Source organism: Mustela putorius, unplaced genomic scaffold (assembly GCF_011764305.1).
Source record: "Mustela putorius furo isolate JIRA1106 unplaced genomic scaffold, ASM1176430v1.1 tig00000224_pilon_pilon_pilon, whole genome shotgun sequence".
NCBI lineage: Eukaryota > Metazoa > Chordata > Mammalia > Carnivora > Mustelidae > Mustela > Mustela putorius.
Window position 1 is genome coordinate 12,617,571 of NW_025421321.1, and position 27,610 is coordinate 12,645,180.

Genomic DNA, 27,610 nt, shown 5'->3' on the forward strand with positions numbered 1-27,610 from the left:
TGCATGGGCATTCGGCTTCAAGGAGATTCAGCGTTTGTTTCTCTAGAAAGACAAGAATGTGGGTGTTGCCTGCTTTGCTTGCCCATCTTCCAAGATTCCTGGGCAGACGGGATGGTTTTGCTCCATGCCCAGACAGCCCAGAGCCTCGTCTGATCTACTCAGGCCCCTTCCATCCCTGCGGTGGCAGTCCCAGAAGCTTAGAGGCCAGGCTGGGGTGAGCCAATATGGTCATGTGCATCCTTCAGGCATCTTCCAAGGGCAAGGGCAAAGCTGAAACCACGTCTAGGTTTTGGAATTTGGAATCTCAAGCATACGCAGGGCACAAAGGTTCAATGGTGCCACCCTGCTCCTCACAGAGGAGATAAAAACACATACTGGAGCCCAGAAATACGATTTAACGCCATTGTATTTATTAGGTTCTGAAACAATACACATTCACATCCTTTTGAATACAGTACATTTGGCACAATAATGTTTACGATGAAATAACACTAATGAATGGCAAGAGATTAAAATTACATCCAGAAAAGAAAAAAAAATGTACAAATAAAGCATCACAATACAAAAAACCCCTAAAATTGAATACATTTTATATTTAGCCAGAATTATTTTGCACATAATTTAAAAAGAGGTAATTTTTTAGCCTTTTTTTTTTTTTAAAGCAAGAATGCATTTTTTTTTCACCTTTGGAGGAAAAAAAAATGATGTTTTCACTTCACAAAGTCCATAATGAGAGAACACAGGAGAACAGCTATCCTTCATATATTTTTTTGGCTTTTTTTTTTTTCCCCACTCAAGAGCTGGATAGATTAGAAAGAAATGTAACCATGTGTCCGCTTCCTAATCCTTGTGAAAACTGAAAGGAAACAGAGAATGCTCAAGGAACACACAAGCTTTTTTTCTATAGACGACATGTGGGATTTGAACCTGCCCGTGTTGAGAACTTGGTCAGCTCCCGCCCCAAGCAGGGGGCGTCCCAGCCAGCCGAGCTCTGGGGCGGAAAGGGGGCGTCTCTGGGGTAGGCACCCCGCGAATGACTGCCTGGAGCTGCCGGGTGGAATGTATTGTTTGACCTTCCAGCAAAAATGCCAGCTGTCCTCTGGGAAGAGCCCCAGCCCTGCGAGAAGGGAACACCACCGAGGCCTTGGTGTAGGCCACTTGGCATTGCAGTTAGAGCTTGCTTGGCCGTTCCAAGTTCATCGTGGCGAAGGAAGCAGAGGAAAAACAGAGCAGTAGTGATGCAAGAGTATGATGGGCAGTACTGTCATGTCTTCTTAAAAAAATGAGATGATGCCACCATGAAGATGTTTCTGTGCTTGTACTCAACTCCAGACGATAGTCTCTCTCCCCAGTATGTCAAGTTACCGAAGATAAATTAAGTTAATCTGCTGTTCCTCATCACTGCACTGGTACGCCAAACACATAAATTGATAAGAGTATAATATTTGAAATTATCGTAAGAACAGATAATAATTACACCTGAGTTTTTGAAAAAGTAAAAACGAAAGATAACTCAAGGTCATCGTTAGTAACAAAGGCTATGACGGGCCAGATGCAAAGATGGACACCAACTCCCTAGGGGCTCAAGCTAGTCACCGTCCACGCTTTGAAACCACCATCAAAACCGTTCCTTTCCCTTCCCCTTCTCTATCTGGGCATAATAGACCATGGGAGCACGATATGTGAGACTTAATATAGCTTAATGTATGTTTACATCTTTTGAAATAAACCAAAATGAAATAAACGACACAAAGGACTCCTCCCCACCCTCAAGAAAGAAACACCTTATCTCTCGGTAACTTGAACCAATATGTTTACAGAATATTGCACCTGGACATTATTATAATTATTCTTTCATAGACTAAAGTTTTATAATATGCCTGAACATGCAGCAGTTGAATACCTCTAAATTCAATGAATTAATTCCACAGGCCTTGCAGCAAACACTATATACAAAAATCTCAAATGTACAAAAGGCAAAAAGCTTCATTAGTGCCACTTTGCCACTCACAAGTATACATATTAAGGGGCAGTGGGGAAATCCACGTGCAACAGCTGGAATGGATTCCATTCCCTGCGAAATCAGTTCAGTAAAAGGGATATAACCAAGTGACCGCCGGGAAACGGGTACACAAAGCCACGGAGAACCCTTGGAAATCAAAGAACGTAACACTGTTAGCAATTATCTACAGGAGGTAACATCGCATCCGTGAAATCGGGTCCGTGCGAGTCGCCCCGGCACGGCACACGGGTGTCAGTTTGCAAACAAGTCACTCGTTCGTCTCTGGATACCCTCCACGTGACCCCCGTTTAGCGTCCTTCTGCTGGCCTCAAGAGCAGAGGTTTCATATTTCACTTTACACGTGTAATGTCTAAAGACCACGACACAGTAGTACTACCATTTTCGCAGAGGTGCGCAAAAAAAAAAAAAAGAACACTCTGTTGCAGGAAATAAATAGTGTGTGTGCTGGGAGCTTAGAACGAAACTGCAAAGAGAGTTTGGGAGTGAGCTTGACTAGAACCTCAGGGGCTGGGCCATGACCGTGGTGGCCTCTGTGCTCAGGCAGATCTGGAAGAATGAGGAGCGCTACCTGTTTTCTTCCCTCTCCATTCCACCAGCCCCCAGGCGCCATGAGAGCAGGCACGGCGTCAGCCTCGGACCTCGGACGGCTGGTTTCTCATTGTGTATTAGCCCTTTAATAGCTACCTGCGTTAGTATTGGAATTTATAACTTTCAGCCAATTGGACAGCCAATGTGCTAATATGTTTTTCAAATGTTACTTGAGTTCAAAAATCAAATTTCTTTTTCTACAAAGAGGGATTCCTTGCACGAGATACACGGCCTCACAACGTCGGCATGCACCAAAGCTAACACCAAAGCAAGCCAGAATGAGCCATTCCAGAGCAAACCAACCCGGAGAGCCCACCCCTGCATCTGGCCGGCTGTCTCCTTCACAGCATGCCATGAGGGCGCCCCGGGGCCAGAGAAGCACCCGTCTCTCCTGGACGGAGGGGCAGAGGGTGGCAGGCGTGGGGAGGAAGAGGAGCTGAGAGGTGACAGTCGTCGGGACCCTCTGTCCAACAGCAGAGCCAGGGGCTTCTTGTTTGCTCTTCTCTCTGCTCTTTGAAGGGAAAGAACTGAAGTTGTGTCACTGCCGGGAGCCCTCGAGGAGGGGAGACAGGCTTGCTGACAGACCGAACACGGCCCACCGAAACCAGGAGATTCTGCATGACTGATGAGACAAGGACTGGGAGTGCCTTCTGGTCCCCAGGGAGACAAGGGGGGAGCCGCCTGGGATAAGGGAACGCAATAAATAGAGGGTAGATGAGGGACTGAGGCTCTGGAAAACAGGAGAAGCAGTTCAAGGCCTTCGAGCCTCCAGCATAGGACTCTTCTCGGCACCCCTTCCTGAAGCATCACCAAACTCGCCCTGGAGTGGCTTCTCAGGGCATCAGGTCTTCACCAAAGTAGGAGAAGCCTTTGAATTCCTCCTGGTTGATCTGCTTCACAATGGCTTCGTCCACAAGCGTGAGCACTGGCTCTTCCCGGGTAAAATCTTGGTCAAAGTTATTGACGTCTCTTTTGGTTTTCTGCGAGAAGAAAAGAGAAAGCACTGACTCCAGGCTGAGCTTCCTCCCCAGGGCCCCCCGCGGGGAGTGGGCATTACACCGACCAGCCTCTTGCCAAAGCGGGCTGCGAGCTCCCGAGAGCAGACCCAGGGCTGCTCCGATGAGGTCACGATGGATGGCCCCAGGACCAGGAGGTGGCAGAGGACTTGGAGAGGAAGAATGAGTCCACGTGAGAGGGAAGAGGGGGTGAGAAGGGATGACGGAAAAGCAGGGAAGTGGGATTCCCACAGACTGTCGTGTAGGGGTAGGGTATGTGTGTCTGGGACAGGGGGATGCAGAGTTCTCATCTCATACCTCCCCTCCTAGACTATCCCTCTGGCTCCATCAAGACCTCCATCCCTGTGATCCCAGAAACAGACTCCAATCTCCTTCCCACAGAGTCTGCAGTGGTCTTTCTTCTCTAAAGGTAGACCTCCTTAACCTTGCCAGGTCTGCTCCATAGGACATCCTCTCTCTAAGTAGGAGAATGAGTGGGGGTTGGGGAGGAGGGCATCTTCTGGGAAGCCGGCCTCCATCTCTATGTGTACCCACTAAGAGCCTTATTATGCACTCCTGCATTATTTCCACGATTACACTCAACGTGCTGATTTGCAATGAGTTGTGTGTGGGTGTTGTGACCCAGAGCTCCTTAAAGGCAGGAGTCTTGTCTTCTCCAGCCTTGAGTTCCCTACAGGAAGCATCTGCTGAATGAATGAGCTTGGGAAAAAACCCATCCATGACTCCCCAGCTCAGAAGGACCCGTTCCTGGGGGAGGCTCAAGTTCCCAAAGTAGGGCTTATTGGTCTATGGGGGAGAGGAGGAGGGCAGCAATCAAATCCTGGTTTGAGAAAAAAATCTGCAAGTGTAAATCACACTCTCTGCCTCTTGGGACTTCCAGTTGATTTGGGAGCCAATATTCCTGTCTCGAACACCCATTGCAAGAGTCAGAACAACTTCCATGGAAAAGGTGGGACTTGGCTGGGGCTGGAAGAAGGAGTTACAATTGCATCGGCAGAGATGGGCAGAAGTCACCATGGCAGGGAGAGAGATGGGGCAAAGGTGGGGGGTGTGGGGCAGGAACACAGAGGACGGAGAAAGGGCCGATGGGTTCACCAAGCTGCCGGGGGTAGAATCCAGCATGGGGATGGAGGCAAGGAGGGCGAGTCCGGGGGGTGAAGACCCCCCGGCCCCACTTCCCTGGAACACACGGCATGATGCCCAGAAGCTTGAAGGAGCTCCTGCCGTACTCTTCTAGGCACTGACTGACTGCTGTTACCCAGGATTCGTGACTTGGATGATGGAATGGATCTTGTGGAAAGATTAGCATTATTATTTGTAGGAGGAATAATATTAATATAAGCTTTGTTCTGTGGAAACTAGTGACCTGAAAAACGTTAATAAGTAGTCTGTGAAAGAAGGGGCTTTGAGACAAAGCTATTTTTGCACTCGGCTCTTGGAGGTTCGCCACGTACACTGGCGGATTAAAGATTCTCAGACCTCCTAGGGTCAAGAAACCGGGTTCAGTGCGTTTAGGACAGGCTTCTTCAAACTTGACATGAAACCTTTTTTCTTTCCTGAATAGCTTCTCAACATCTCCCTCAGGAGGAGGGCTCTGCAACACAGTTTGGGAAAGGCGGCTTTACAGTTTACGAAGCAAAGCACCTTCCCATTCATTTCCTTATTTGATCCTTGGAGTAGGCAGGTACTGTTATCCTGATTTTACAGATGAACAAAGTGGGGCTTAAAGAGATCTGCTGACTTCACCAGGGTCACCCGACTAGTTAGGAGCAGAGTCAGAGTCAGATCTGGGTCTCTGTGTGATGCTGCGTTCGTGAAGCGTCTGGAGAGCTAGACCCTGTAGACACGGCAAGATGGAGCAAGGATCAAAGCCCACAGGGAGACACTGAGGCCAGGCTGCTGGGCTACAATGGCACCAGAAGGGGTGGCCAGTGGGCAAGCATGGCAGGGGAGGCTGTAGGTTGGGGTGATAGTGGGTAACTTGGCAGGAGAGGATGTTTGCAGATCACCCCAGGCTGAGATCAGAATCAGGAGAACCGCACCGAGCAGGGAGGAGTAAAGATTTCAGCACCCATCAGTCCTGCTTGGGGTCTTTTCTCTGGGCTTGAGCTGCATAGTTCAGTCCGTCCCAGATACCTTAGAGGGAAGACAGAAGGGAGATACAGAAAACCCAAGGGATGGAAACAGGACCTGCTACTGAAGGATGTGGGTGCTGCTCTTGAGATGGGGAAGCCAAGATGTGGCTCAGTTGCCTCTACCAGGAGGGGCTGGCTCCTGGGCAGGAGGCCGATGGGGTCTCCACCTCCAGTGTGTATACTATAAGCGGAAAGGAAAGGGCGGCGCTGTGAGGACAGGAACTTCGGAGAGGAATACCGAGCCCATCTCCACAGTGACGGGGAGGGTCAGTGCCCGAGTCAAGGGTGTGAAGATGCCTCTTCTGAAAGTCTCTGTCCAAGGTGGGATGGATTCACTTGGATTGAGGAAGGGGTTGCCGAGTATGGGTCTGCTGGGCCAGGTAAAATGAGTCTACAAGGAGGAACAGGGCAGGGAGGAGTGACTTGGGAAGCACTTAGCACCATCCCAGAAGATGACCAAGAGATGTCCTTGATGGGGAGCAGGAGGGATGGAGAGCGGCAGAAGGAGTAGTAGAAGAAGAGAGTGGCAGAGGAGGTGGTGTGAAGACAGGCGAAGAAGAGAAGCAAGGAAGAGGGCAGGAGGAAAACTTCTTCTGTAACATGGCCAAGCGTGGGCGGTGCCTGGGTCTCCAGTAGCGACGGAAGCAGGGAGCTCTCTTTCCCGGCTCCCTCTCACTGGGCACACCCGAGGGGAAGCACGTGTGTACAGAGAAGTTTGGGAAATCTGGAACTACTCTGGAACTACTCTGACCCAGGTCCTCCCTGTGTAGCTACTGTTTGTGCTTCCCCTTTCAGACCTGAGTGGCCATTAGTCATGGAAACTGGTTTCAGTTCCCGAGGTCAGTCAAGCGTGGTGATGGAGCTCGATTCCACAGGCTGTCTGAGTGTCGTCCTTCGCTGACTGTGGACCAGGGACCAGGGGTCAGTCAGCACAGCTAGGGATGTTCTTCCCAGAGGATCTAGCTAGAGATCCTCTAGCTCCATTTCACGTTAGTCTGGGGAGCCATCTAGCCTGGCTCTGGGCTTTCCAGAGGTCACAGAATCCTCGGTAGCATGTGAGTGACTGTGCCATTCTTCAAGAGCTCTAGAGAAAAACACACTTGCCTCGCTCGCCCCCTTATCCAACCTGGCCCAGGCCCTTCCAGATCCTTAGAAGCATTTTAGGTGCATGTCAGTTACTCATCTCCAATTCAAAAATCCAACACCCCCACTTTGTGTAATTCCTATTAACCTTAGACACTGGAGAAGTTTTCTAAAGCAGGCATCTCTGGGAAATACCACCCCCTATTAATAGCCTGGAGACAGCAGGCATAGTATCCACCTATTTGAAAACGATTGGGGATTGTATCTTTACTCACTGATTTTATTCTTTGAAAAGCTGCTTCCTTCTCTCAGCAAGCACAAGACTCAACTCCAAGGTTCAGATGGGCAAACCCACAGAGACACTCCCTGTTTACCTAGACCCTTGGTCATCCCATACACCTCTCCTAAAATCTCCATGTCAGACTCAGCCCACACTGCGGAATCTAAGAGGTGATGCTGGGACCTCTTCAGACCTTATCTCCTCCACAAAGCCCTCCCCACATCCCTGGCCCCCACTCAGGGGGGCAACATGGAGTAGGAGAGCGCGAGCACTGGCTAACCTCTTATGCTGAGCCTGGCGCTTCCTGATTATATGATACAGTGTGAAATCACTCTTTGTGACTTAGTCTTCTCATCTGTAAAATGGAGATAGTAACAGGCACTCCATAGGTTACCTTGAGGACTCAATGGGATGTCAGATGTTAGGTGCCTCAGTATAGACCCCAACATATAATGGGCGCCCAGGAAATGTGCCCTCCAAGTCTGGACAAACTGTGTGCCGTGGCACATTGTGTACAGTGTGGCAGTTACCCACATGGTCTGTGTGATCTGCCACTGATGCCACAGGCTTCTTGAATGGACTGACTTACATTTCTCGGTAGGCCTCCAAATACCAAGCCAGTGCAGAGCCAGGGTCTGCCTGAACATTCCAGGGCTTTCTCTGGAAACTGAGATTCTTCCAATGGCACTGGGTAGCTCTTGGGAAAAGCCCCAGGGTCTTATAGTTCTCTATTTCTAGGACCCTTCAGGGTCTCATCCCCACCTAGCTGCCCACTTCTGGGCCCTGTTGCCCTCTGAGGTTCTCTGGACTCACCGGCCTCCCTCGACTCTAAGCCTTTGCGCAGCTAATCCTCTGCCTGGAACCCCCCCTCTCATTCCTGCCTTCTGCCTGCAGGTCCTCATCATCCAGCTGGGTTTCTCACCTTGCCCCTGCAGACCTAGAGGCCCCTCCTTCAAGCAGCCTTCCTGTCTTTCCATGCCTCTGAGGAGTGCCCCGTCAACTACCCTAACTCATCACAGCACGGAGCGCATGTATCCTCCTCCTTTCGACTCATCTGTGAGCTCTGGGCACGAGAACTGGGTTGAACTCCCATTCCGTCCCCAGCCCACCGCCTGGCCTGGCAAACAGGGATCAACAAATATCTGCTGAAAAAGGAGTGACTGTATTTCTCTTGCTGCTGCTATCCCTACAGCCAGTGAAGTGCTCTGGATTCAGGACCACTGGCAGCCGGCGTCCCAGAAGGGCCTCCCATTTGGCGGAGCGTGGGCAAAGTGGCGAGATGGCTGAACGTGTGACTCAGGAGGGGCCTAGAGCCCAGAGAAACAGGTAGCCTTGGGCCTAGGTTGTGGGGCTTCCTCTGTGAGCTGTTGTCAGCTCGGGGGCCCTGGGGTTCCCTGATGACTGCAAAGAGACAAACACAAACAGGTTCAACAAGGGTTTGGGAAAATTCCATCAAGACAGATGGGCTAAGGGGAGCTGATGTCACTACCCCTTGTGGCTGCTGTTAGAGGAAAAGGACACTCCCATTCCCGCTGGCATCCCTTCAGAGATAAGGTCTCAGAGCTGAGAGGCCTGGGGCCAACCATGGGGGCGGGGCACAGCTCTGGTATCTGCAGGGAGGGGAGGGAGGAAACAGTTATGCGAGGCTCCAGATCCTTCTGAGAAACTGCATCTGAGAAGCAGAGTGCAGGGGCCGGGGCCCTGCCTTCTAAATCACCAGGGGCTAAGGGCTGGGGGATCGGCGGGCTATGGCAGTGCTCCGCCATTGGCAGGGACAGGGGCGGGTGGCCCGAACGTGCACTTCCTGTCTGGCTGGTGCAGTCCCTTCACCGACTGCACTGAAGGCACAAACATGGGCTCTCAGAGGAGCCAGCGAGTCCTGCTTCTGTCTTCATCTGATTACGAGGAGATCAACAGATGACTTTGTTCTCAAGCACAGAGCAAACTCCCTAATCTCACAAGCTGGAGCGTGGAGCCGGCTTTCGTGTGGCCACTCTGCAAGTCCCTGCCCAGCTCTTTACCTCTGCCTGGCAGGACAAGAGCAGAGGTAGGGGTCCCCGTGATACCCACACACGGCCAGTAGGGGGAGGGTGGGGGAGGGGCAGGCTATGGCCACCCCGTCTCCAAAAGGCCAGCTTTTTTGGGTCCAGGTCCCATATCAGGTCCCAGCTCCCTCTGACAGCAGCCCCACCCAATCTCACCCCCTCCCGGCTCCTATGGCACTTCCTGGGCCATGCATGTGGCCTCTTTGAATAGGTCCTGTGTGTCCTTGTCTCCTCTCTGATCCCTGCCCAGTGGGGGATATGGCAGACCTTAGTATCCCTTGGCTTGAAGGAATTACATTCATGCTTAACAGTCAAACCCCAGATTCCTCCTAGCTTTGAAATGTCAATAGTCTTGTCTAAGCTCCACTTCACTCTTTGAAGTACTTGAAAAGGAAAAGCGAGTACTTGAATAATTAGAATGCTTGCTCACTATCAATGAACTGAATCTGCACACACACATATATATTCATGGTACCATACATTCGAAATAGCAGATGATGCGTGTCCGCGTTTATACATACATGCTTACACGTGAAGGTAAATGAAATACAGAACGTGTAAGTGCATAATCTCTTGCCTGGCAAAAATGAGGGCTGGAACAGAATTTCAAGTTAACAATCATTTACCTAGAAATTTCTGCAAACATATCCTCCATCCCTTTCTCCCCCTCTTAATTTTGTTAACCAAGCACTGGTCAGACTTCTGAACCTTATTTATAGAAATCAGCGTAAGATGTACTGAGTTCATCTCCCATTGGTTTGCCCACGGACCTTCTCCAGCACCTACCCTGCTTTGAGCCCTCGGTGGTTCCCTGCCGTTTTAAAATCCATCTCCTTCTTAGCATGTGGTGGCCATAGCTGACCTCTCGATTCCGGACTCTGGTTTGAACTATGCTACGTGCTGTGGCATGACCTTCCACTTGGTGGGAACACTCATGTTAAACTGGTGTCTAAGCTAGTACTGCCGTCTTACCACTTCTCATGCAGCTGTGATGAATCATGGATGCTCTTTGTGTTCTCAATCCAACGTAACCCCATTATGCTTGAGTGGTGTCTCCCCAAAAGATACGTTCAATTCCTCAGAATGTGACCTTATTTGGACATAAGGTCTGTGCAGATGTCATCAAACTGAAGTCGTGAGGGTGGGCCCTGACCCAATGCACCTGGTCTCCTTTTGCGAAGGGGAAGTTTGACTACAGAGACCAATGTGCACAGAGGGAATCCCAATGCAGAGCCACAGGGGATTGCCAGCTGAAAAACAGAGAAGCTGCCACGAGCCCAGGAACGTCTGGATCCATCAGAAGCTGACAGGGGCGAGGAAGCCCCGCCCTTGCCCCCACAACTGCCATCCCCTTGGTTGTGGGGGAAGCATGGCCCTGCTGATAGCTAGATTAAAGACTTCTCTCCAGGACTGTGACACAACAGTTTTCTGTTCTAAGGCACCAGTTGGTGGTACTTTGCCAAGACAGCCCTAGGAAACGGACACAAACGCCAATCTTCTGAAACGGACTTTTTGAATCCACATGTGACCCTTTGCACTGCGCTTTGATTTCTTCTTATTTTGGTACTTACTTCCGGCTTGTCGAGAAACCCCCAGAAATAACGATTCTGTAATTTACTTTTCTGATCTCAGTCTGTGACCAAAACAGGAGGGATGATGACTATACCTCGCTTGCCGAGGGTTCTAGGACACCCTGTAAGTCATGCTCATGTAAACTCTAAAGTACTGTGGGAATAGAACTCTAATTCTATCATCCATCTTCTCTGCTCTGTCCTTCGGCTCTGTGTCATCCCAAAACATGACAGGCACGCCTCCCGTTACTCCATTAAGACGCGTATGATAATGCCATGTGAGGCAGGCTAAGGCTCGATGCCCTCTGACCTCCGCCCTCTCGCAAAGCTGACAGGTCCACCAGCACACTTGGGCAGTGGGGGGGGGTGGCATTGCTGGTTAAATCCACTATGAACTGACCAGCCATGGTCACTTTTTCTATCTGGTTCAGGAGGCTGGTATTAGAGACTTCCAATTGCTTCGCTGGAACAAGGACACACAACGTCTGCCTCATTTCTCTGGTCCACTGGTCTAGAAATGAAGTTAATTGGCTCCAAGTGATTACTGTTTGCCCCTTAAGTGTCCACAAGCTATCTTCTTAGAGAAGCTTCCAGATCCTGCTCTTAAGAGCAACTAACTCCAAGTATCCCCAATCCACATGTTCTGTATTTTTGCATACAGGGGGACTGTTTGCCCATCTCCCATCATTTGGTATCACTCTTCTGTTCCATCGAATCCAAATTACCAAACAGCGGATTTTTCAGTAACAGGACAGGTAATTCCCCTGGGCCTAGAGCAGGAGCTGCATGCTGGATTGCCTGGAGCTCTGCAAAACAGTGATGCCCCGCCCTGAGTCAGAGACTCAATGCCATTGCTCAGGATCTGCCCCAGCCACGGGCACGCCCTCACCCCCCTGGGGCGCTTAACTCACCTCCCTTAGATTTCAGTTCACTCTTAGTGATTTTTGCCCTAATCCTTGTACTTATAAGAGATTTCCCTTTGGGGAAAAGTGAGAGACAAAGTAATAGCCTTGCTTTTTGTCACTGGTGAACAGGGTGTTCTCCATCCTGCCTATGCATCAAAAAAAGCCAAAAAAACAAAGTGCAACTGACAAAGGAGACCTCTTGCACTGCTGGTGGGAATGCACACGGGAGCAGCCACTGTGGAGGACAGATGGAGGCTCCTCAAGAAGTTAAAAACAGAGCTACCCTACGATCCAGATCCAGCCATCGCACTGCTAGGCATTTGCCCAAAGAAGACAAACACGCTAATTCTAAGGGATACATGCCCTCCCCCACCATCCCAATGTTTACAGTAGCATTCTCTACTGAGATCCAAGATGTGGAAGCGGCACAAGCAGCCATCGACTGGTGAATGGACAAAGAAGGGGTGGTGTACGCACGTGAGGGCATGTCTGGACCTAAGAAAGAATGCCACCTTGCCATTTGCAACAACGTGGATGGAGCTACAGAGTATTATGCTCTGCGAGATAAGTCAGTCAGAGAAAGACAAAAACCATATGATTTCACTCATATGTGGAATTTCAGAAACAAAACAAACCAAGCACAGAGAGAGAGAGAGAGAGAAACCAAGAAGCAGACACAGGGATAGAGAACAAACTGATGATTAGCAGAGGGGAGGTGGGTGGGGGAGGGGAAAGGAGATGGGGATTAAGGAGTGCTCTCACAGTGACGAGCCCCGGTGATTAAAATAAAAACGTAAACAGGGGCACCTGGGTGGCTCAGTGGGTAAAACCTCTGCCTTCGGCTCAGGTCATGGTCTCAGGGTCCTGGGATCGAGCCCCGCATCTGGCTCTCTGCTCGGCCAGATTCCCCCTCTCTCTTGGCCTGCCTCTCTGCCTACTTGTGATCTCTCTCTGTCTCTCTCTCTGTTAAATAAATAAAATATTTAAAAAAACAAACCAAAAACACCCGTAAAAAACAAAAATAAAAAAACCCCAAAGGGCCACCACATGGACACTTGGGCCTTGCCCTGCACCTCATAAATTGGACCCTCCAGGGGTGATCCTCTGTATTTTTTTTTTCAAGCTTTGTAAAATATGAATCCTTCGTAAAAAATACAAAGACAAAATACAAATCCTCTGTATTTTTTTTTTTTAAAGCTTCATAAGTGATTCTGACACGCAGCCTGGTTGAGCCCCTCTGTGTAAAGGACCAGTGGATCCCTTCCTCGCCTCTTTTCCTTAGCAGTTTCAGGAATAAGACTAGGGTTTCTAGGTCTTCTGAATGTCCAAGAAATGCTCCAGATACATTTTCATGTGAGATCTCCTAATTTTTAGATGATGCCAACTAATTCAACTAAAAAAAAAAATATGGTTGCCTGGGTGAAGGGGTCACACATTCTCTAGCTTTTGACTTTTACTCTAGTAAAGTTACTTCCATCTTTTAGGGGAAAAGAAAATGAAGACCCATTTGCTTTTTAAGCACAAATGATTCACTTCACGACACTTAAAAATGGGGCATCACTTGGTTCTTGGCTGTTCACTGGTCCAGAGGAGAGGGTCATAGTGGCATGGTGTCTTGGCTGTGGCCTGCAGGGCTGAGGAGCCACCCAAGCTGCAGGCAGTGGCCCCAAATGCCTCCTTCCCAAAATCTGGGCGACTGCCTTTTGTCTAAACCACTTCTGAGGAAAGCTCCTTAACGCCTCAGGCAGTCTCTATACGTATATTTTTTAAAAAAGGACCAAGTCCCTCTGAGAACCAGGCGTTCCGGATGAGCCACCACAACTGAGTTCTGTCCAATCGGCTGCTGAAACTCAACCATTTCCACTCTGTCCTTGTCCTCTCATGATTGTCTGCTAGACTATAAAAGATACACACTTTTACAAACTATAAAAGATACACATTTTTACAAACTCCATTTGAAGAGCTACTTTGGAAATACTTGCCGGCTAACACCAGCCTCCTCCCTCACACCCAGCAAACACTTTGGTGAGTCAAGGAGCGCAGCCACTTACAATCTGTTTATGAATCCGAGGGTCTACAAGGGGCTAAAGACCTGGCCCTCTGCAGGTCCTTACAGGGAAGGGCAGGTATCCCTGCTAGAAAGAAGCTGTTACCAAACTCTGTACACTCGCTACAGTGCTTTTTAAACAAAACTTCGCAGCAACCATCTGAAAGCTGGGTTCATCTGGAAGGCAGTGCCATCTAGAAACCCACAGAACATGGAAAGGAAAACCTAAGACACAACTCCCCGGCATCCTCTGCTTACCCCGGTCAAGTGGGGGAACTAGCCAAGGTGATTTTCAAAGTTGCCCTACCTCTAAATTCTACAGCTCAATTATTTTAAGTGAAGTATTTTTTTTTTTTAAAAGATTTATTTATTTATTTATTTATTTATTTGACAGAGAGAGAGAGAGGGAGGGAGAGGAAGAGGGAGAGGGAGAGAGAGAGAGAGAGATCACAAGTAGGCAGAGGCAGGCAGAGAGAGAGAGAGAGGAAAGCAGGCTTCCTGATTCCAAGGACCCTGGGATCATGACCTGAGCTGAAGGCAGAGGCTTAATCCAGTGAGCCACCCAGGCACCCCTAAGTGAACTATTTCAAGGCAAGCCTCTTAACTTGGGTTCTTATTCCTAAAGCAGGAGTGGGGAGTTTCTTCGGAACGGCCATATAGTAAATATGCAGGTGTTGCAGGCCCTCGAGTCCCTGTGACGAGCAGTCCACTCTAGCACGGAAGCCCACAGCAGCCAGAGACAAGCTACAACCACACCGTACACTGTGGTCCAGGAACACTTTATGTACGCACACTGACATTTGAGCTTCATCTGATGTTTGAGTGTCATGAAACGTTCTTCTTCAACCAGAGGAAGAACAATGTAAAATCCATTCTTACTAGTGCAAGGGCTACATAAGAAGAGGCAGTGGGCGGGATTTAGCCTGTGGGCTAGTTTGCCAAGCCCTGCAGCAGGGAATGGACTTCCTGGCCTCCGTGAACCTCATAAAATACAGTACAGGCTGTTGTGCGGATGGAAACATTTTCCCGGAGAGAATTTACTGTTTCAGATTTTTGAAGGGCTGGGATTCTTGATTGCTAAGACGCACAGATTTCAAAGTTTCCCCTTGTACAAAGCCTGGATCTCTCCAAGGCATGATAACTCTGGGGGAATCCACATAGAGGAGAAAGCCCTGGGAAACAGTCTCAGGACCTGAAATGTCCCCTGTGGCTAAAGTCCCTCGGACCATGCGGTCACCAGCATGAAATGTCCCCACTAGCATATTCAGTGCCCAGCAGGAAGGCTGAAGCGACCCTATGAAAACGACTGGGAGAAGTCCCCTGGACTCAAACTATGTATCTGAGGCTCTTTCCAGAGGGTTCTTTTAAGACCAGGCGAAGCCTTCTGTATCGAAGCTTTAACTCCACAGACAGCATTTCTTCATTCCCTTTAGGGAAGGAGGCATTTCTGTGCAGCCCCGAAGGGTGGATACTTCTACCTGCTAAAACCCTTCCAGCCCGCCACCCTCCTGGGCCTGCCGAGGTCCAGACATAGGCACACCTTTGACTGTGACTATTTGACTCGAAAATCTGGTCACAAATACATAATGCATACATTTGGCCAAGAGTCATTCTGAGCCACGTGGTTCGCAGTAGGTCCTCATCGTTGGGGAGCCTGATGACATTCAGCGTGGAGTTCATAAATGGCCTGGAGGTGCCTCTAAGTGAACCCTGGTTCCTGGGGGAGGCAGGCATCATCCTCTACCACTAGTGGTGCCTGGCTCAGGACTGAACGTGCCAGTTTCAGGTTAATTACAAGGATCCTGCTCAGGCCTCAGAGGAGGGCAAGGCACAGGAGCTTCGCTCAGAAGGTGAGCCCGCCACCCTCTCAGATCAGAAATCAGAGTAAAGGAGGGTCCATTTCCCCCTCAGAGGATGCAAAGGACTTCGGAAACGATTCCTGAGGCCACAGGGAGTCTGTGCTGCTACTATAGGGAGGGTCAGATGCTGCTATATAGGGAAGGAAATACCCCTTCCTGGGGAGCTGTTCTTGACCGAGGCTGCTCTCCCTCTTCCATCTGGGCTGCTCTGTGCCTCCTTTCCAGGGCTCCTCAGAACTAGGGCTAACGAACAATGCACTGGGCATCTGTCTTGTATTCCTAGCATTGGCACAGTGCTGGCACACTTATTTCTGCACGTGGAAATGTCATAAAGCTCCCGGATGGAGGCTTTCCGGGTCCTGGGTCCTGCACTAAGTGCTTCACCCACCTGATTTGTTCCTGCTCACCTCCACCCTACGGGGAGGTGGGTGCTGCCATGGCCCCCATTAGGGAGATTGTGCAATAGCCTCCCCAAGGCACAGCCAGGATGGAATTCAGGTGTTCTGGCCTCGAGGCCCATGTCCTTAGGTGTACTGTTCTGCCTCCTGCTGAGAGGCCTCATTGTGTTCGTGGGTGCAAAGGGCTACAGCTTGGAGTCCAAGGGCTTCCACCAATAGTCTTGTTGCTGTGTTACAAACAAACAAGCAAGCAAACAAACACCTGTCTTCTTCCCTGTGTCCCTCACAGTCCATGAAATCACCATCCCGTCCTTCTCACGGGGGTCACTTCTTAGACATTAGAGGTGACGAGCAGCAGAGCCCTTCAAAATGCTTTATTATGCTCAACAGTAAGAAATACATTTTGTATATAACCTAGTACACCTCCCCTCATCCCACCAGCCCCAGAGAAGGTTCTGCAAGCTCTACTTGACCTGCATCGCAGACTGTGCTCTGGCCTGATCTTCTCCTTGTTCTGTTCTACCTGACCTGAGCCCACCCCACCCGACCCTACCCTATTCTTCGTTAATTTTTTTTAACTCATTAAATAGATTTTTACAACCCACTGCTGGGGAGACCCTGAAGCAGGGTCCCGGGGTACCCAGGAGGGGTGTAAGGGACTGACAATGTGTAGAAAACCCAGCACGGGTATCCAGGAATAAACAGCCATGGGAGGAAGGAGACCGCGCCCTGCGTGCCGCAGCTCGCCCGAGGCCTGAGCACCCGAGCTGGGCTCTGCAGCGAGCCAGCCCCACGCGGCAGGACATGCAGCAGCAGAGCCCGCGCTTCTGGCAGAAAGTGGGCAGGCCCACGGCAGCAAAGCTGGCCCCACTCTGCCTCTTTTGCACATAACATCTATTTCTCAAAAAAGCCGGGTCCTTGTTGACAGCTGTTAAACACCTTTTTGGTGCCTAAGAAGCTTTTCTACCTGGCCCTGGCACCAGCTCTCTTCCTCCACTCACCAATCCCATCCTTCCCCCCATATTTATGAAAACATTCTAGATAGAAATCAGGTCTCTTGGCGGTGATTTATTATTGCTCTGCCTGCTGGCTTTGGTAAACACTAATGTATGCCTCTCAAGTCAGGATGAGGTCAGCCACCTCTCTCACTGCTCAACAATGTCAGGTTTCCCAATGCAGGACCCTAGCACCCCACGTTCCCAGGCATGAACTGGAATAGCTCTTGGGCCGTAAAAGGTGAGAAGAGAATTTGGAGATGGAGCTAACAGAGAAATATTCTCTGGGAAAACACTGTAAATGGACAGAACTCATTCACTCACCCACCCCATGCATAGGTATCAGGCCCCTCCCACGTGCCAGCAGTAATGCTGAGGATACAGCTACGCACAAAACAGATAAAAATCCCTCCCCTAACAAATTAACCGGAGCTGGCTAATTGTCCGTGTTGAGTGATGGACACATAGGGATTCTCTCTACTGCTGTCCGGGTCTGAAATTTTCCAAGGTAAAAAGTTAAAGATATAATTCTCAAATCTCAAATGCATGATGTAGAGTGAAAGAAGCCAGGTACAAAAGAGCCCCTACTGCAAGACTCCGTGTGTATATATAAAAGTCTAGAAAAGGCTAATCTACTCTCTGGTGAGAGAAAGCAGATCAGGGACTGCCTGGGGCAAAGGGCACCTGGGAACTGTTTGGGGCGGTGATGTACTATATAGTCACTTTGCTGGCAGTAACACGGGCACACCCAGTTGTGAAAAGGCATCAAAATGTACGCTTTAAATGGGAAGGTGTTAGTCTATGTAACTTTTATTACAATAAAAAGTTGATTTCAAAGAACCTCCAATCCCTGTCCTCATGGGCTAGAAGACATTTTAGGGATTAATTGAATCCCTTATGTTCCAGAAGGGAGCAGAGAACTTCAGTGACTTGCTCCGCATCTCACAGATACAGGACATGGGGTTGTTATGTATCCATAACCAGTACCAGGCCTGTCCAGTGTTTTCCCCTTGGCTCAGTGCCTATGGTACATGGTGGGGGCTCAATTCTGGAAGCTCACATTTCGAGGGTACTGTATTCTGAATCATTTACTGGAACAGCCACATCCCATGTGCCTGGGTACCTGTAGCCCGAATCTGCCCTGACTCCCCAGGAGGACCAAGAGTCCTGTGGTTTCTAAACACCAGCTGAGATGCCAGGAGGAGGGGGAGTCTGGCCAAAGCCCCAAGTCAAGGTCTGCTTTGTTTCCCGAGTCATCACAGATGATAAGCCCCAGCCCAGGCTTATCTTCTCATCTCCCTACCTCAGGCAAGTATTGTATCTCACTGCCCTGGCCATTCTTGACCTTCTTCCACACCTAGCAGGGCTCACACACCTGAAATATCCACTGACTTTCAAGCTCCAAGCTCTAAGAAATCCCCTCCAAGGGTGGAGTAGGTCCCAGAAAGAAGAAGCCAGAATCACACAGAGGGTTGGAGCGCTGAAGGCCTCCTTGCTCTGAAATCAGAACCATAATGATGTGCCATGTGCCCAATGTGTGTTTGTCAAACCCCGGAATTCTAGAGTAACGTCTGAGTGTCAGGTTTAGGCCCAATCCAATTCTGTTACCATCTGCTGCCCTGGCAAAAACAGTGGGGAGTAAATAGGGTACCGAGGGTTTCCAAGAACTGCGGGAAGAGCTGGGTTTCCAAGAACTTTCCTCCATGACAGCCAGCGGGGCCCCTGGGGACTCAAGGTCCTGGACTTGGAGGCTGGTGTGGGTGGGGCTCACTGTCAGGGTGCATGGTTTCCCTTGGTGCCTGTACCCTTCAAAGAGCAAATGCTGGCTGGAGGCCTGGAGGCCTGAGCCCCTCTACGGGGAAGGTCTGAGGTTCCCTCTGCTTTTACTTCGATGCCCAGTATCCAGCCTCTGACCACTGGCCCTCCACTCTGGGCTGCCAGACTCTCCCCATGACTCTCCTTTGCAAGAGAGAGGTAGGAGGGCACTGTCTTCTATGATAACACAGGGGGGAAGTGGCTCCCGTGGCCCACAGAGACCCTGCCTGTTGGCCCATCTGCAGAGGCCTCTCTTCTGCACCCTGTCTCTCCTCCCTGTGCTCTAACCTCAAGAGGCAAACCCCACAACTCCCTCCCCAAGTCAAGTTCTGGATTTGACACCACACTGGTCTTCCCCCAAGGACCTCATGTTAGAGGCTCCTCCTGGGGCCCGAACTCATCAAGATAGTAACATTAAGGTGATGGTAGGGGATTCTTTTTCTTCCTGTGTCAACCAACCTTCCCCTCTATGCCTTCACAAAAAGCACAAAGTACATACTTGCTGGATTCCTGCTGAAAACTGCGGCTTTGAAGCCTGCCCTTCCATCCCTTCCCCCTCCAAGCCACTTCTCCGGTGGTAGCTGTCTCTCCCTAATGCTTTCTAGCTTTCTCTGCCAAGATGCAGCTCCTCTGAGAACCTGCTGGCCTTTGGTCAGACACAGGCTTCCTGGTAGATTGTGTGTTACCTCCAGTGCTAGTGGAGTGGGGAGGAGATTTAATTCAATATACACTGGTGTGATGAACCCACAAAGGCAAATCCCAACCTAACAGCGGTGAAGGCATAAATGAAAACTTGGGAGCTTATGGAAATGCCCAGCACAGGGCTTGAATTCCTCCCCTGGCATGATTGGTGTGGGTACCAAAGTGATGTGCGGGTTGAGTCACAGGAATGCTCCCGCAGACACAATTCTCAGACCTAGAGATCCCTTGTGCAGAGTCAAAGACTCTCTGCTGAGGCTGTTAAGCTTAGAAGTCCTTGGGAACCTGCTGTGCTCATGGAGCCATGGCCACGGGGTCTTGGACGGCCAGCGCTTTAGGGCTGGGTGTCATGGCTGTGCTTGGCAACAGCCCCTCTGAGAAAGGAGGTACGGGGAGTAAAGGTGCTGGCCAGCTCACACAGTAAAAGGGGGCCAGACCTTGGAGGGAAACTTGGGGTTTCCCAAAGGGCACAGAATGAGTCTCTGCCTTGCTGTATCTCTTGGCTCCCTATGCCCCCCACCCTGGCTTCCCAGACCGGTACGGGGCCAGAATTAAACCCCAGAAGGCTCTCTGCCAGGCCTTATGTGCCCTTCTGCCCTGTGATGGCAGCTTCCCTTCACATGGGCCCCTGGCCTCTTCGGGCACCGTGCCAGGTCCAGATCCAGCCCCCTCGGCTGAGACCCCCAGAGTCTCCGGAACCACCAGGGTCAGCACCGTCCCGACGCTCGCTACATCCCAAGGACGGTGGTCCTCACTTCACACAATTTGCTTTGCACTCTTCCTCGCTCTTCAGCACGGTCGACATTGCTATCCCCACGCTCTGGATCAGCGGCCTGAAGCCCAGGATCCTCTCTCAGGATCCTGGCCTCCACACACCCTGCGGCCTCCTGCCATCCTGACCTCTTGGGTCCTCACCTCGGGATGAGGGGGAGAAGGAGGGGCTTTACCAGGTTGGGGGCTGTGGTGAATGGAGAGAGGCACGAAACTCCTAGCGATCCACAGCTTTGTCTAATCCTGTGAATAATTTTGAGAGGCTATTTTTAATCCCCACATTATGGATAAGGAGGTGGCACTCGAGGAGGCCAGGGGTCTGCCGTGGGGGAGTGAATTCCCAGGCATCCACGGTTATCCTGTGAGAGCACTTTTATTCTGCCCCAAGTCTCTCTGCGCTCAGAGCCAGTCTGGTGTCCTGTGCCATGTCACTACCTGGGCCAACGGCCAGAAACGGGTTCCTGGACATTTCGCATGCCCTCCAGGCCCGGCAGTGTCCTGGATCTTTGTGGGAGCTCGCAGCCTGTTGGAGGCTCAGGGCTCTTACTCGGGCATGGATATAGGCCAGGTGGGCTGTCCTAACTGATGGCTATAGGAACTGGCTGGGCCCCGTCCCTGCCCTGCCAGGTTGGGGAGGAGGACTGGCTCTAGCAGTCACCCAGAGCTTGGTCTTCGTGGTACCTGCTCTCAGGTGGTCCTTCGGGCCAGGGGACTAGCTTTAGGCGAAGGGTTTGCCTGCTCAGTGGGGCTCCTCCCTCAGGCTGCAAAGTTGGTGAGGTTGTGAGGGTCTCGAGCCCACTTCCCAGTTTTCTCTCAGCACAGCCCACTCATGCAGGAGCATGCAGGAAGGGCCTCCCTTGAGGGTCCCGCCATGCAGTGTAGATGGCTGGATGGAAACGGATCATGAGGTTGGAAAGGCCTCCATGTCACCGGGCCTGAGGGCTCACCTACCTGGACAGACTCCCCATTCTGGAGGCCTTACCTTAAAGAGGGGCATTCACACTGAAGCAAACTTGAAAAGAGAGAACACGTACACAAAGAGACGTTTACTCGGCCGGCATTTCCCTCATTGCCCTTGGCTTTCACTGAGGAGAGCTGTAGGTGTCTGGGGGAGGCAGAGCTCTCCCACCTCTGAGGGCATCCCCCAATTCCAGTGCCAGAGCCCTGGGAACCATTATCTCAGAGCCTAATGCTTTTTGAGCAAAGGAGGAACACACAGGAGAGAAGCGGGGAGCGGCAAAATACTTCCAAGGCCCGCACAGCCAGATGCTGCTGTCCCACAGCACCAAACACATCGCTTCTGCCTGCTATGGTCCCTGGAGAAGGCGAGCCCACCAGTGACGCAAAAGCGGACTGTGCTACGTTTACTGGCTCCTGGATGATGCTGCCCACTTGGAACAAAATCCCCAGTGGGATGGGCAAATGGATTCTACGCTTGGAGATTTTCTCCAGCATCACGGGTCGGGGTTCCACCCCACTGGCTTCTCCAGTCCCCCACCCGCCCACTGCTGAGGGTCCTGCCACCAGCCCTGTGAGCCCCTGCTCTGAAGCAGGCCCCCTCCAGAGATGGATGTGTGTATGCAATGGCACAGAGTCTTCGGTCTGGCGTCGATGGCACATCACTTGTGAGAAGTCTGAATCCGTGGGAGGGGAGGGGGCTGGCAGGAGGAGGAGAAAAAGAAAAGGGAGGGAGGGAGAGAGAGTATAGAAGAATGCTGCCGGGATGAATGACAGGAAATCCCCACACTGAAGCAGGGGCCACTGCAAAATGTCCCAGCGTAGGGGTGAATGCAAAGGGGTGTAAACCCGAATGATGGCAGGCAACCCCGTGGGACTAATGGCAGCTGGTAAATCAGGCCAGGGGTTAGCCAGGGAGGCTCAGGCGCCGGGGAGCAGAAATCTCAGCCTAGAAAACATCTCAAGAAGGCAAAGGCCTGGAGGGGACAGCAGCCGCTCACGGTATGCCAGGGAACTGGGCCAGAGGCCAGAGGCCAACTACAAATCTGGACAATCTCGGTGAGATCTTCGGAGGGGCGAGGCTTCCTACAGAGAGGATGGAAACCAGGCCCAGAGACTTGCCTTATCCTCAGCCCCTGTGGAGGTGATCAAGGCACCCAAGGCTTCAGCTGAGCCGGCCTGGGTGGTGTGCAGGGGGGCTTAGCTTGTCCACTGTGGGCTCCACTGTCGAGGAGCCCCAACCATGCCGCGGGAGTGGGAAGAGTCAGGGGCTCTAGAAAATACAGCACTGTGTCTTGGCTCTTCTTAAGCCCGGACTGGATGACATGATTTCACCCAGCCTCACCTCCAGCACTTCCCACCAGACAAAACCAATTCCCTCCTGAATCAGACAGGCAGAACCTGGCCCAACGTTCTTAGGTTCAGAATGTCCAGCTAGTTTCGCAGGGTAGTCTCTACCCAGCTGCTTTCTGGGGGTGGTGGCATTTTAGTGTGATGTCAACAGGACATGGGGAGGAAGCAAACGGAGCTAGTCCAGAACAAAGGAACCCCAGAGATCCCTCAGGGTCCCAGGTCTTTGACTGAATGCCCTGGGGGATTCTGGCATGATGAGACTGGGGGGCTGGTGTCCTGTGTATTGGTTCCATTGCCTTCTACAGTGTACACACGCTGTCTTCCTGAGGCCACCACCAAATTACGAGGCTGGTGATGTTGCTCACATACTTGTCCTCTCCTTTCTCAAGGAGCCTGTCCCTAAGATTTAAGAAGCCCACCCTCTCCCTGGAGGCCTGTGCAACCCATTATCCTGTTCACATCTTCCCAATGTCAAGCTCCAAATCTGCTTTCCTTTCTCTCTCTCTCAAAATCTTTCCTTCCCAGCTCTTCTCAATAGGCATCTGATGTGCCCTGAAGCTATGGGACACCTTCAGCCTTAGGACAGCCTGTCTTGTGATGGAACCCTTGCCCTATAAACAGCAGACAACTTCTGCGGGACATAGTTCAGACCCCCATGTCTCCCCAGTCACCTCTCAATGGGGTGGGGGGGGGCATCTGTTCTGCCTTTGGTCCCTGGCCCTGCAGACAAAGCATAGCCTTCCCCACTGCTGGTGTCCGAGCCACTGGCTACTCGTACCCACAGGGTTAATCCTGACTTAGTAAGAGGTGGGTGGTGGTTTATAAAAACCATGTTTGAGTTCCACCTGGGTCCCGCGAGGCTCTCAGTAAGTTTGTCACTGTGGTGGGCCTTAATTTGGCTTAAAATTCATTTTTGCTGTATACAAGCCCATGGAGGACTTAGGGTAGTGCCCTCAACATTCTTCAGAAAAGAGCTTCAACTTAGGGACAAACTCAGGACACCTTTCCAGCCTGCTCAGAGAGAAATCTCTGGGATAAAAATGTGGTCAGATAGTTAAATAACTTGAACACATCTTTAAAGATCTGTAGCTGAGAGCTCTATAAAGATCAACAGTGTTCAGCTCCAAACGTGACCAGAAACATCTCTTGTGCAACGTAATAAGTTCCCTTTCTTCTCCTTCTTTCAGATGTTCTCTCTCTTCCAAACAGAATTCAAACCAGCCAGACAAATGCCCTTCTCTTGACTCCCCACAGCATAGGATAATTCTGGGGGTCTGTGGGGTCCAGTAGGAACATGCACAGAAGGTGATGTGAGAAGGCAGAATGAAGTCAGTCTTGGGGACCGCGGACTCAGCTGGACATCGTTGGGAGCTCCTGGACGGCCCGTCCTTACTCTTTGCCACCCTCCCTGGGGATGCTCATCCCCCTGGAAGCCTACTTGAGCCCCTGAGCAAAGCAAGCAAGCAGAGTCCTGCCCTCTGGTTCCAGGTTGGGGGCTCACAGGAGGCCCGAGGGAGGGAAGCACGGGTCCCTTGTACCCCGGGTGGAGATGGAGTCCCACCTGACCCCAGGTGGGCTTGACCCCCTCATGCAGGGATGGACTTCTGCGGCCAGTGCCCCTGCACTCCCAGCTAGCCATTCTTGCCTGTCCGAGCTGGCTGAGGCCTGCCCACTGCCCACCCGTGGGTTGGGTCATGGGTTGGCCTCCTGAGTCCCTCTTCTCTCTTCCCCTGACCCTTCCTCTGTGTCGGGCTCCTTCTCCATCCCTCAGGCCCACAGACACGGCACACCTGTGCTTCATGGCCTTCCCTCACTCCGAGTAAGCCAGCTACAGCTCAAAGGGTCACTTCTCTTATGTTTGCCTTTTCATTGGCTCAGCGTTCAGACGGAGGGTGGTGGCCGCGTGAAGAACCCCTGGGAACGCCAGGCCTTGGGGAAGGGCTTCCGGAGACAGGAGCTTTGCGGGGCCCCTGAAATCTTGGAACACTCTTGTCTGCCGGATCTGAGCACTGTTCTGCCATCTGTTAACCCCACAGAGAGGCTTTTCTCCAGGAATCCAGACTTTAAAACTTCTTTGGGCCTTTTCTCGTCAAGATTTTCCCAAATTCCATGCTTCTCTGTGGCTTCTCAGCAAAGGCTCCCATGCCTGCCTCTGCCACACCCCAGGCCCGTTCTTCCCTTCACATCCCCTGCTCATGGTCCCCCGGGGTTGGCCCTGCCCTCTGGCACCACACTCCCAGGAGGGGCTGCCTCTTTAGCCCAGCTGGCTCTCTGCAAGCTTAGCTTTGAGTCATGTAAGTCTTTCTGCAGACCTGCCCTTGCTGATGGGTCCTGCTCTTGTCCAGGGACCCCACTGGTCAGGCCTGGATTCACTACTTAGCCCTATTTCCCACTTTGCCTTGGGTTGATTGCCTTAGACTAAACCTACACAAACACTAGACCCTCAGATCTGAGTCTTTAGTTTCCTCCTCCTTCTCCCCCTGACCTCTGGTTTCCTATCTCCCCTCACTTTTTTCCAGGACACAGTTAATCTTGTCCTCGAAGACCACTCACAGACCCTCTGGGTGAGGGGGTGGGCGGAGCCTTCAAGAAGGCTGGCATGTGCGGTGCGCCCAGCCCAGAGCCACAGCCGGCGCCAGAGCCGAGGGGGAGAGAGACAGGCAGAGGCCGAGTTGATGTTACCCAAGAGAGAAGGCGAACCTAAATCCAGCCTACACCAGGCAGCCGGCCAGCCAGCGAAACTCGTCAAAACCAGAGGAGGAAGCAGATGAGGAACGGTGACCCGAACGAGCGTCCAGGGCCAGTCAACCTTCCATGTGCTAGTCTGGCCTTAGCGTGCTCCATGCCTTCAGCTGAGAATTGCCTACTTGGGACATTTCTGAGAATTCCAGTACTAGCCGTAATCGCTCCCCAGAAAACCTCCTGGAATAGAATGGAATTCCTCGCGGATGATTCACAAAGCACAGGAGGGTCTTTCCTGTACTTGGAAATGAGGGAGGAGGGGCCGCCTGACAGAGGACAGCGTGGCTGAGTGCTGACTGGATGACTTCGGGTTTTTCCCACCCGGGACCCCAGCCCCACTGCACTGGGTCTCCTGCCCTGTAATTTCCTCATATTACACATCTCTTGTGCTCCAAGTGCACTAGCCAGCTGGTGACCCCAATATTTAGTCTAAATGATTGCCTCATCGGGCGACACGCCAACCAACTCAAGATACGCCCCCTGCACAGGAAAGCACACACACCCGGAGGACGGCACTGCAGACCCTCTCCCCACCAACAGGAGGTCACCTCCAGGACATGCTTCTGCTCTCTGATTCTGTTTTCCAACCACTGAGCTTCAATACCCTTCCCTGCAGCCCCTGGGACAGGCATCACGGGCCTGAGAACCTGCACTGGGGGTGTGTGCTCGGGCTGGAGAGGGCTCGGCAGGGACACTGCGCGGCTGAGCAGGTGCGGGAGCTCCCCGGGGGTCGGGCCCTGGGGCCTTATGTTCGAACTCTGCACTAGGTCTGCATCATGACTGGGACTGTGGCTCTCACTTAGTGTGTTTCTTTAAATTGACTCAGTTATAAAGCAGACCCGTTGGTTTGTATCTTTACCACAGGCAGAATGTAGCATTTGTGAAAACCATCAGTGGATCTCTATTAAAGTTAAAAAGTCGTCTTCTGTGTCCCATGGAAATCACTACCTTGGATATGGCTCTAGGTTATGTATTTTTGACAGCAAACTCTTAGGGCCTTGGAAGACTCCTTTGGTGGAGTGTGTTATATGTCCCCTGCCCTTGTCATTTGGGCTGTGAAAGTGCCTCAGACCACTCATTCTACGCACCCAGGCCTGACCCATAGTGTGGAATGAGCTCTGGGCCCTACTTACAATTCGAGGTTTGAAGGGCGGCTTGATCTTCTTCTGCTCCAGGAGCACCCAGTCGATCTCCTTGAAGAATGGGTGCTGCTTGATGGCGTCCTCGCCGTTCTGGGATGCCACACAGCCCAGGCGCTTGTGCGGGTTCTTGGTCATGAACTGTGAGGAGGAGGACAGGAGGGAATTAGTGACAAAGGCCTGTCAGGGACAGGCTGTGAGGGAAAGATGGAGGTCAGCCAGGGTAACATCTTCAGCGCCCTCTCCTGAGCCTGTTTCCCCTTCTGGGAGCTCTGCCCCCACCCAGGGTCCTCCTGTAGTCTTCTCTAGAACTTTCTATGTGCTAGCCGCCATTCTAAATATAGCAAACATTATTAACTCATTTCATCCAAATGCAAGCCTCTGAGGTTTCCTGTTGTCCCTATTTTATAAGTGAGGTAGTTGAAGCACAGAGAGGTTAATTAACTTAGTCAAGGTCAAACAGCCAACAAGGTACCATGCTGGGAGTAGGAACTCTGGCTGTTACTAACTCCCTGATTCTCCTCAGATTCTTGAGTCTTCTCATTGGGGAGAAGAAGATCAGATAAATTCACTTACACGGAGAGGTCAGTGGTCCTTGCTGAGGTGAGGAAAGAGGAGCAGCTATTCATGCTGAGGCAAATTATCTTAAGGCACCTTTCGTACTTCTCCTTTTTGTGGCCCCAGGGCCTTCTCACTTTTTTTCCTTTTTTTAATTTGAATTTGTAATCTCTAGCATACAATACCCATGTAGATCTATTGATAAAAAAAAAAAAACAAAAAACCCAACAAGAAAAGGAAAGGCTTATGGCTTCTCAATGTTTGTCTGTAAAAACCACACTGATGTGTTTTATATTTGTTGGCTGCCATCTCGTGAGAAGAACCTCTGGCTCGGATAGCTTCCCACAGCCACCCGAAAGAAAGTCAGGAGGGTTGTGCGGGCTTGTGTGCTAGACACAAAAGTGACATTTCACAGGGGGAAGGCTGAGCGTTTGTATTTAAAGAAAGCAATTTAAGAGGAGAAATCATAACCCAAAGGGAGAAAACTTTACTGATTTAGTTTCAGGCTTCATTAGCAAGGGAAGAGTTTCTTGGGCTGGGAGAGTCTCCTACGGACTCTTGCCTGGTGCCCCCAAAGCCAAAGCATGTGGCTACGCGGCTGGGAGAGCCACAGGGAAGAGAGTGAAGGGGT

General features: G+C 51.2%; 1 protein-coding gene across 7 annotated transcripts in view; it reads right to left on the reverse strand.

The window, feature by feature from the left end:
* Positions 1-388: 388 nt before the first annotated feature.
* The window catches only part of PRKCE (protein kinase C epsilon), a 517,695-nt gene continuing 490,473 nt past the window's right edge, over positions 389-27,610 (reverse strand). For 6 of the 7 annotated variants that reach the window (XM_013056348.2, XM_013056350.2, XM_013056349.2 and 3 more), the window contains 2 exons: positions 26,416-26,562; positions 389-3,591 (listed from right to left, as the gene is read on the reverse strand). In XM_013056348.2, the coding sequence (XP_012911802.1) occupies positions 3,445-3,591; positions 26,416-26,562 (294 nt within the window). In that variant the 3' untranslated portion in view covers positions 389-3,444. Of the gene's footprint in view, positions 3,592-21,212; positions 21,243-26,415; positions 26,563-27,610 lie in introns of those variants that run through there. The other variant, XM_004752996.2, reaches the window with a different exon arrangement.